At 39.7% G+C, this 11142-nt stretch overlaps 2 protein-coding genes across 6 annotated transcripts in view; one reads left to right on the top strand and one right to left on the bottom strand.

The window, feature by feature from the left end:
• The window catches only part of LOC309488793 (uncharacterized protein), a gene marked incomplete at its 3' end in the record, with an annotated part of 264286 nt that overhangs the window by 219007 nt on the left and 34137 nt on the right, over nt 1-11142 (top strand). The window lies entirely within an intron of this gene.
• The window catches only part of unm_hu7910 (un-named hu7910), a 44510-nt gene that overhangs the window by 29071 nt on the left and 4297 nt on the right, over nt 1-11142 (bottom strand). For 3 of the 5 annotated variants that reach the window (XM_082160922.1, XM_082160920.1, XM_082160921.1), the window contains exons 2-6: nt 10763-10912; nt 8095-8166; nt 7440-7529; nt 6139-6177; nt 4208-4246 (exon numbers count right to left, since the gene is read on the bottom strand). In XM_082160922.1, the coding sequence (XP_082017048.1) occupies nt 4208-4246; nt 6139-6177; nt 7440-7529; nt 8095-8166; nt 10763-10912 (390 nt within the window). The remainder of the gene's footprint in view (nt 1-4207; nt 4247-6138; nt 6178-7439; nt 7530-8094; nt 8167-10762; nt 10913-11142) is intronic. The other 2 variants (XM_082160923.1, XM_082160924.1) reach the window with 2 other exon arrangements.

Raw genomic sequence — 11142 nt, 5'->3', positions numbered from 1 at the left:
TTAAAGTTCTGCATAATTAAGGGCATGGCCACTTGAGTGACAGGTGGATTGCCGCTGATGTCACTACTAGCCGTTTGTCTGCTGTCTGTTAGCGTCACGTCACCTCAGCTAATCCGCCTCTTTGCTCATTTTCATTTATCCGGGAGTAACGCAGGGTGACACTACCAAGATGGCTCCGCCCACTTTGGGCTTAAAAAACGAGTAATACAAATCTGTTTGAGATCGAATTAACGCTAGATGTTTTGCTATAAATTACGGACATGGCATCTGAGGACTATTTCAAATTTTTCTCAGTTATTTTGCTTTAATTCCAGATCCAATCATAGGCTCGTTCTTACGTGGTAGAGCACGTTAGCACATGCACACTCTTCAAAAATGACGCTTTAAATCTCTCGACAAACTAAACGGCATAAATGACGAATGTCAGCTTGCTTATTTGGCTTAAGATAAGGATTTCCAAACAAGAAACTCTGCTTCTAACCACAGGTCGAGAGCTGTCATTCCAACCACACAACTTTGCGATGCTGTTTGCGAATGTTCGTTGGAACTATGTTTTCGGCAAACACCGACTCGTTGAACAATGCTGATAACGACAGAACTTGCGACCATAGTTGACTAACGATGCTTTTGGGAAACGCACCCCAGGCCTGAGGGGGACCTGAGGGGCGGGAAGCTTTGCCCGTCTTCTTCAGGTCAACACGTTTATGATGGTGTTGGCGAGCCGGGGGACGAGGCCAGCCTGCTTGGAGGGGTTGAGGTGGCTTGTTGCTTGTAGTAGCCTATGTAGGCATTAAGGGCACTGGGCAGAGCTGTCGAGAAGCTGTTGATGCATCACAGGCTTGCCTCGGAATAAGAATAAGCTGCTTAAACGCTTTTGACTGTCGTTTCTCCAACCTGAACTTTTTGATGACCCCATTCACAGAGTTGCAAGAAACAGTAAGGCCCTGATCACACAGAGGCAGAGGTATTCCTGCAAGGTTTTGAAGGCAAAACAGGCCGAGAACTCCAGGAGGAAGCCGAAGACAGGGAAAGATACGCAGCCAGTGTATCTCCACCGGGGGAATGCCAGCGTACACCTACTCCACAGAGCTAGCAATGCTGGTGAAGTCAGCGGCCGCTGTATTAATCAACCAAGCACTAAATGGCTATTTCCAAGTTTCCAAGTCCCCAAGTTTCCAGTGTGGAGGTCAAGGAAAAACTGTGAGGGCGAGGATTGTTACCAGAGAGCTTAGAACGCTCCTCTTGCTAAACCTTGCAAAACCTCAGGCAAGACAGACAGAATCCCCTTTTACACAAAGCGTTGATCCCGGAAAATTGCCAGAGTGCCTTCTGTGTGAATGCAAACACATTCCGGGATTGATTCCGGTATCGATCCCGGAATAAGGACCTAGAAACATTGCCAGGATCAGTCCCGGAACACTCCCTGTGTAAACAAAAGCCGTAATCAATGCCCTAAGGGATGTGTCGTAGGGATGATGCTGAAGCTGAGATCGTTCGGCAGCTTAGTGGAACGCTACGTGATGCGCTAGTTTATGATCGAATCAGAAAAATAATGCACGAGTGTGGTCGAGAGAGTAAATCGCAGATCATAAGCAAACTTAAGTGTCTTTACGGGATCTTTACGGGATGTGTGTGAACGCGGGCAAAGATTCCGGAAAATCACAGGCAGTGTGAATGAACCAAAATCAAACGATCCTGGGACACATTATCAGTTTATTTCCCGGAATCTCTGTGTGAAAATGGCTAGAGAGAGAAAGGGAGAATCCAGTCTGCTCAGTCTCCATGAACTCGGGATCACTATTGGACCACCAGGACTCGGTCTCGTGAGGCAACCTCAGAAACAAGAGTACACGACTCAGCATTCTTCCCTTGCTGGAAGAACGTGAGCCTCGTGCACAGAGTCTTCTTCAGAATATTCTCACAGTGAGAGTAGTGAGAAGTGCCAAACAGAGCTGCTCTAGCATAAGCAGTGGCAAAGGACTTCACACACCTACCACAAGTGCTACAGCAAACTATGAAGTGTGAACACGGAAATCCATGTTGTGCTTTGTAACACTGAGAAGAGAATTCAGCTCAATGCAGCCACTAAAGGAGTTTTCACATCTGAGAGTCCGCACCAAGGTCCAAACCAAAGTTCATGTTTTGACACATTGTATACATTCGGTTAGTTTTGGTTCGGTTTGACATTGCAATTTTGCGAACGCACTAAATAACTTTACATGACATACTTGCGTCCTGTCGTGCGTCTGACGTCAGCGTGTTGTCAATTCGGCGGGTAAATTTGACAAGAATGAATGAACAGACGCATATCGTTGCACTATACTGTTATTATTATGGCATTACGACCTACAGCTCCAGCTATACTCGAGGCTAGTTCAAATTCGCCAAATGAACGTCTTCGTTGTGCGAACATTTTATCGTCGCCGGCAGGAAAGGAGGAGAAGAGCAAGCAATCCTGCGGGAACCATCGGAACTTCCTACAAATGGTCTGAAAGTCCGAACCATACAGAAGATGCTTTCACACTAGAAACAAACCAAACCTTTGTTCAGTTTGATCCGGACCGAGACTACCTCTTTTCGTCTGACCAAATTTCGTCTCTTTGGTCCGGACCGTGGTCCGGGGGAGGTTTCACACCTGTAATTTTGATACGGATCAAACTGAAAAGTCCGAAAATCTGGACCAAACAAGGTAGGTGTGAAAGGGCCCTAAAACGCACGAAATCTGAGCAGTGACGTCGCAGACTTTTATTGCGTGAAAGTGCAAAAACGAAGCAACCTCTTTATCCGTTTTCAGGCTTTCCTGCTCCCTAACATCTTTCTGCTCTCTCTCTCTCCTGCCCAATCTTCACCTATTGCTTTACTCCGTGGATCAGTCCAATCCACTTTGTTTTTTCTCCTATTTGCACAGCCAAGAGTACGGACAAACACAATATTTATTTTCAGCTCACACACGAAGAGCAGATATATATATATATATATATATATATATATATATATATATATATATATTCACAATCTTGTTTGTTTGGGTGTTGAATTCAATTTTCAACAGCATCTCAGAATTCACTTTCTCTCTCTATACCCTTAATTACAAAATTTTGCACAAAAGTTTATTTGTTGTGTATTTTATAAAAAAAAACATGCAAGCTATTAGAAGATTTTAATGTTATAATCTGTATTTGGCTTTTATTTAAGATTAATTATTTCATTTGCAAAATGTGATTAATTTGAAACGCAAAGATTCAAATTCATTCAAATAATGCAGTTTATAAAATTGCATTCTTGAGATCATTTGACGAACAAAAGTATTGGGGACACCTGACCACTACAACAGAGACTGTAATGACATCACATTATAAATACATTAATATGGATTATATAGGCTACTACTTACATTGCACCCTGTGTATTGAATATTCTAGAGTGTAGTGCTGAAAAATTACAGCATATCTATCTATCTATCTATCTATCTATCTATCTATATATATATATATATATATATATATATATATATATATATATATATATATATATATATATATATATATATATATATATATCTACAGCGCACTCTCAAAGCAACACTCATTGCTAAATGATTCAGCGTTTTGAACGAATCCGTTGAATAAATGATTCAGTGACTTGCGTAAACTGGTGATTGCATGTTTAAAAGTATAATTACATTTTTCCCAACATTTCATATTTGTATATTCAAACATTTATTTAAAACATTAATCTCTTAACATTATTTATTGCAGTTGTAATTTTGCAGACTGCATGGCTATTGGCTAGGTGCTTTTATATACCAAAGGCAATAGGTCTGATTGAACACCTGAATTCAAGAATTAAGAGGTGTGTCCCAATACATTTGTCCATATAGTGTACACACACACACACACACACACACACACACACACGCATCCATAAAACATATAATAAGCATCCTATGTTACACAGAAGTCATATGGGTTTGGGAACAACATGAGGATGAGTAAATCATGATATAATTATCATTTCTGGGGTCAACTATTGCATTAAGTGTTCATTAGTATCCCTAAAGACTGTACGAGTTTAAACACCCTAAACTACGAAATAAATAAATAAACCAGAACAACAGAAACAACAGATTATTATTAAAGCATGCCATCAAAACGGCGCACTGAAGCAAACTTATAGTGGTAGTAACACCAGAACTCATGCGAAGTACCTCTGTCATTTCTTAACCCCACTTCTTTAGGCCTCTCATCTGCAGTGAAAGAAGGACCAACAGTGAATGATAACCTGCACTTCTGCTTCGAATGAAGACGTGTAAATGTGGCCACTGACAAGAACACATGCTCCACTAAAGCAGCTGGAGGTCAACCGATAATTAATTTTACCGATAGCGATAACTAGGTTGGCCAACGCTGGCCGATAACTAATAAATCAACCGATAGTTAAAATAGTTAAAACCAGGGCTGCACAATATATAGAAATTATCGAAATATCGTAAATGTATATATCGCGATATGCATATCGCAACGGGGTCAATAACTGGAGTCATGAACAAAAGACAAAGAGAAAATCACTCACTTCTCTCGGCTGAATAACTTTTGTAGCTTTAATAAGAATCCTTATATATTTAATTCATACAGTGAAAACTAAGCAGTGTTTTATTTTTACATTTGATGATTGAGTTTGTGTTGTTAAATAACCCTAATGTAGGATAACCTGAACCCCTGAACCCCGAGGTTTACACTGATGTTACGCTACAGTAAAACACTGATGTTCACTGGCAGAAGCTGGAGGGATGTTTTCTCGTCACTAAAAGAAAGTGAAACACGTATGTAGGTTAAATAATTTTAAATATATTTTTAAGATAATTTAAGTAAATTTTACTCACTTTAAGCATTATCGTATCGCATATCGAATATCGCATTATTTAATGAGAACATCGCATATCGCAATTTTCATCAATATCGTGCAGCCCTAGTTAAAACCGATAGACTGAAAATAACTGTGTGCGACTGTGATAAAGTATGTAGGAGCCCCAGTGCGGCCCTCGGATGAATCTCATAACAGCATATTGGCCAAACAGATTCTGCAATCGCACCAGTGTGTATTAGTGTTTGCACTCTGGAGAGCGTGATGAGAGAGCGTGTTTGTGCAGCGTTGAGCAGTGTAGCCAATCACAGACATATCTGACGATTTCTTGAAACACAATGGCCAATCAGAGGCGTTTCAGTTAAAATCCACTCACCGCTCAACACGCTGGAGTTTGTCCAGAGCTGAGTTATGCGACTCGCGAATCCTCTCATTATAACAAAGTACAGACACGATGTAAATAAGAGATTCATCGTGCAGTGTAGACAGCTTCATTGATTATAATGGAAGTGTGTCTCTTATACTCGTGAACGGCTCATATGAGGTGTTTGTGTGTGTTTCTGCCTCATTTCGGCTTGAGGTCTTGATAAATTGTGGAATTTCTTTGTCGTTTAGAATCCAGTATTCCTGTAATGCTTTTGTCTTTTATGAGTTTAATAAAGAACTCGGTCTCATCTTCTGTCCAAACTCATCTTTAAAGAATTAGACTTCTACACACACCAGGTGACCTGTAAAACACTGTTTCCATTGCAGTTTGGTGAAATATTCCTGTCAAGTTGCCTGATAAACAACTGTTTTACAACTGATTAAACCATTTCATATTCGATGAGCTTTACACAGTTATTGAATGAAACTAACTCAACACTGAACTGACTTCCGCTGAACAATGACACGAGTTTCTTTTTAGAGCTGCAGAATTGCTGTAAACACTTTTGTCCATATAGTGTGTACACACACACACACACACACACACACACACACACGCATCCATAAAGCATATAATAAGCATCCTATGTTACACAGAAGTCATATGGGTTTGGGAACAACATGAGGATGAGTAAATCATGATATAATTATGATATCTGGGGTCAACTATTGCGTTAAGTGTTCATTAGTATCCCTAAAGACTGTACGAGTTTAAACACCCTAAACTACGAGATAGATAAATAAACCAGAACAACAGAAACAACAGATTATTTGATTAAAGCATGCCATCAAAACGGCGCACTGAAGCAAACGTATAGTGGTAGAAACACCAGAACTCATGCGAAGTACCTCTGTCATTTCTTAACCCCACTTCTTTAGGCCTCTCATCTGCAGTGAAAGAAGGACCAACAGTGAATGATAACCTGCAGTTTATCTGATTATATACGTCCTCAAATCTCTCTATTGTGTGCACATGATCTTAATCATGAGACACACCACTCACATCACACACTCTGCTGTCTTTAACTGAGACTATACAAGTACTTGATGACCACAGTATTAGTATAGTATGTGATATGCACTGCACAATATATCGAAATATCGCAATATGCATATCACAATGGCTTGCAATAACTGGAGTCATGAGCAAAAGACAGAGGAAATCACTCACGGCTCTTCCCAGCAAGCAATTCTGTGTTTAAAAGCCGTCTAATAGCCGTCCAACACAGACGTCTAGGCTAAAACAAGGCACAATGTAATAGACGTGTAAACCAGACCCAAGAATAGACTAGTCATCATTAGATAAAGACATGAAATGAGTAAAGAAATGAAACCAAACACCTTGTAATCACGGGTGACTTTGCTTACATGATGGAATATCAAACATCTCGCAAGTTATTCTGGCGAAAACGACATGTTACCGAATTCAAGGTTATTTTGTCTAGAAGTGTGTTCCTCACAGCCGGACTATATCGGGTCTGTAGTTAACCAGGACAGAGAAATAAGCAGTGTTTTATTATTACATTTGATGATTCAGTTTGTGTTGTTAAATAACCCTAATGTAGGATAACCTGAACCCCTGAACCCCGAGGTTTACACTGATGTTACGCTACAGTAAAACACTGATGTTCACTGGCAGAAGCTGGAGGGAGGTTTTCTCCTCACAGAAAGAATGTGAAACACGTGTGTAGGTTATATCATTTTAAATATATTTAAGATAATTTAAGTTTACACATTTTAAGCATTATCGTATCACATATCGAGTTATCGCATTTTTCTTCAATATCGTGCAGCCCTACACTGCATTTCAACATCACACACACACACACACACACACACACAACCTTCTCTATATGAAGACTGCAACATGCAGGGATCCACACACTCATGCATTACATGGAGTGACGCTTCCTGAAATCTTCTGAAAGTGTCAATCATGTCACATAAAGAACCCACTTCAGTCGAGCACGGGTGCGAAAGCCAATCAGAATAAAGTGCTTCTTTAAAGACCTCAAGCAACACACCTTCCAACACAAAATCACGGAAACGCTACAACTCCCATCTTTCTGCAGCTTTTCTCTGTGCAGTCAAACACACCAGACAAACAGAAAAGGACAGAAGTGTCCGTGAAAGCCACACAATATCTTTACATGTGATCTTGGAGTGAGCTTGGATGCTCTTTTCCTCCGGCGCCACATGTTTTCTCAAGGCTTTTTCCTTAGTCGCCACAGTCGTGTTCTCTGAAGAGGAGAGAGTTATCAGAATAATACAGATAAACAGAGAGATACGCTGACTATCAGCAGTCGATGTCAACTTCATTTATACAGCGCTTTAACAATATAGAGCGTTTCCCAGCAGCTTTACAGTGATAACAGGAGATTACAGGAACAGAGATTAGGCTTTACAGCAGATCTAGAATAAAGTTAGTTTTGATGTGGCCGTTATTAAACACTGTATAAAGCCAAGTTCTTCACAATTACCTGACATGTGCATTGCACTGGCAGATTTGACCATTTTGATGTTGACCTCACTAGTACAAAGAGTAGTTACAAGTCATGCCAACAACATCAAATGACAGGAAACCTCAAAAGCAGACACTCGTCTGCATAAAGTTCATGAAAACAACACCGGAAAAGCTCATGGTATGACCACTTCCTTATCTCACGTGTGTGTGTGTGTGTGTGTGTGTGTGTGTGTGTGTGTGTGTGTGTGAGAGAGAGAGAGAGAGAGAGAGAGAGAGAGAGAGAAAGCAATTTAAATAGACATGAAGGGGGAAAAACACAGACACAAATAAATCTCACTCACCCAATAAAACTTTGGCATCTTCTACATCGAAGTCTCCGTCACCATCAGCATCATAAACTCCTCCAAGCGCACCTTTCGTTGACCAGGGAGAGAAGAAAACACTTGTTAAAGTCTGCACTGAACACAAGATAACTTCAGGCTTGTACAGCGTTATAAATAAATTCCTAACTTCATCCATTTTCTGGCGGACAAACCAAGAGATTTTGCTTTGGCATCCAAACACACGTGGACACACTGCAGTTCACTGAAGTTTCCTCTCTACACATTTGCCTTTGCTAATATTTCACATCGTGACATGGACGTTTGCAACGTGATATTGGCGCTTTAGGCCGGTCTGGATCAGTGTGTTCTCTGTTAGACAGAATAAATCCCTGTAGTGGGACACTGTGAGATCTTATACACACACAAACAGATCCAATCACACACTAAAGGAAAAGGTAAGCATTAAAAAGCTTAAAGGGATACTCCACTTTAAAATGAAAATTCTGTCATCATATACTCGCCCTCATGTTGTTTCAATCCTTTATGAATTTCTTTCTTCTGCTGAACAGAAAGGAAGATATTTAGAAGAATGTCAGTAACCAGACAGTTTCTGGGTCTCATTGACTTGCATATAGTATATATTTTTCCTACTATGGAAGTCAATGAGACCCAGAAACTGTCTGGTTACTGACATTCTTCTAAATATCTTCCTTTCTGTTCAACAGAAGAAAGAAATTCATAAAGGATTGAAACAACATGAGAGTTAGAGCTGCACGATTCTGGCTAAAATGAGAATCGAAATTTTTTTGCTTGGAATCAAGATCACGATTCTCTCACGATTCTGAAAAGCTTTATTATTTTAAAGATCTACAAATCCTGAACATTAGGTTACCAAACAAGATAGAAACAAAATAAGACATAAAACGCTTGCTTCAGTCAAATTTAAATAAATGCAGAAAACAAAAAGAATGTAATATTTAAATAAATAAAAAATGACAATTAAACATTGACAACATTCAAAGGTATTACGCCAGGCTAGACCTATTAAAGATTCTTAGCAAGAAACTCTATCAACATTTTTGGGTATGGTGTTGCGTTGAATAGCGTTGCTTTTATAGAGGTTTGTTTCGACTGGCCGCTGGTACTTTGTGATTGAGCAGTTTTGTTTTTAACCATCTCATACTGTAGTTTATTTGAGATAAGTTTATAATAACTTTGCTTTTCATTTATTACTTAAAGCTCAGTTTAAGCTTTTCGATAGCTACTACATTAAAAACTACTAGCCTAACTGATAAAGTTCACACATTATTTAAAACAAGTGAACAGTCAGTAATAAAATAAGAACAAATACACAAATTACATAACATGAATACTAAATAACAAAGTTTACAAAGTCTAACAGTATATTCAGGTACATAAATTAATAATTAAGCCAAAATGTAAAATAACACCATTTGCCACTGTATAAATTGAATATAGTTTAATCTTTGTTAAAGCTGTATTTAATTGTTTTATTTATATCAATGACACTGAAAACAGTATACATAATATTAAGTGTGTGCTGTCACTTTAAGACCGACTGCACCGACCGGAAAAAACGGACAAATAGCCGTTTCTTCCTCAGCTGTTCACATATGACATAAACGAGAGAATACTTGTCGAGATGGTCATTTAGACCGGTATGTTGACAATTTTGTGTTTATGTGTCCGTTCAAGGGCAAGGAAACGCGAAAGAGGAATCAATTCTGCATTCGAGCGCTGTCTGAAACGCGCCTCTCTTTCACTGCGCTTCGAGTGTGTGTGGCTGTGCGCACGTATAACGCGCGAGTCCCGGTTTTCGGCTCTTCTTCCGCGATTAAAATTGTTTGAATGTGTAAATTGGAAAGTCAATACACGTCCAAATTATGAACTTTTACTCTATGATGGTTAAATTTAGCATTTAATCCGTGAATCACATGCGTGCCGAACCGAATCTAGTGCGATCCGTTCCACCCCTAGCGCGTTATCCCGTTGAATATCATTGGCAGAATCGTAGAAATGCAGGATTAAGATCGCGATCTTTTAACGATTAATCGTGCAGCTCTAATGAGAGTGAGTATATGATGACAGAATTTTAATTTTAAAGTGGAGTATCCCTTTAATATGACCGTTTTAATAAAGCCCATGGATTCTGGGCTGTCGTGTCTCACAGATCTGCATGAACCATTTAAAGTCCCCCTGGGGTGAAAATCCAGCTTTTAATGTAGTTTATGTGTCTATGTCGTGTTTTTAATCTGCTTTAAGACAAACCATGTGTAAATTCATAAGTCGACAGCATTGCTGAGTATTTCCTCCTTAAAACTGTAGTGAACCAAAGACAGTCTCAAACACACGCTTTGAAATCACTGGTGTTTCTGACGTCACAAACTACCTTGTAACCAATCAGATCAACGTGTGATCGTCAACCAGTGGATCTCTGAGCTGAGGGAGTGAGTGGAGGCGGGGCTCATTTGCATATTCATAGAACCGCGCATACTAAATGAGGCGAGGGTGTTGAGTTACATTCAAGATATTTGAAGGCGTGAAGCAAGTCTTAAATATGTTATTTTGGTGATCAAAGATGAGTTTTAGGGCGTAAAATGATCGACTACAGGGGGACTTTAAGTGTTCAAAAAAATAAAGGAGAAATGTTTTTAAAGGTACTCACCAACCACACTGTTGTAGTCGACGAGGTCGAACCACACGACTCCCACAGAGAGCCAAGCGCCGAGAAGAGCCAGAACCAGCAGCCAGCTGAAGAAAGAGTTTCCCTCACTCTTCTTCTCACTCTTCGTGACTGTGTTCCCAACTGGAGACTCTGAGGACACACACACACACACACACACACAATCAGATGCTACACACAAACCACTGTATCTGTCAGCTGTCATTCCAAGCTGAATATGAACTAAAGGCTCAGAAATACTTCAAGTGAAATCGAAGAACGAACTGGTGTGACGTCATTCCAAACATCATCAGGCCGAGACGAAGTTCGTTTGGGGGAGTTCGAAACAGCAACAATAAAGTACAAATACAATATAAATACTT

This window comes from Leuciscus leuciscus (assembly GCF_965113295.1).
Source record: "Leuciscus leuciscus genome assembly, chromosome: 2".
NCBI lineage: Eukaryota > Metazoa > Chordata > Actinopteri > Cypriniformes > Leuciscidae > Leuciscus > Leuciscus leuciscus.
This window is presented reverse-complemented; position numbering and strand designations above follow the sequence as displayed.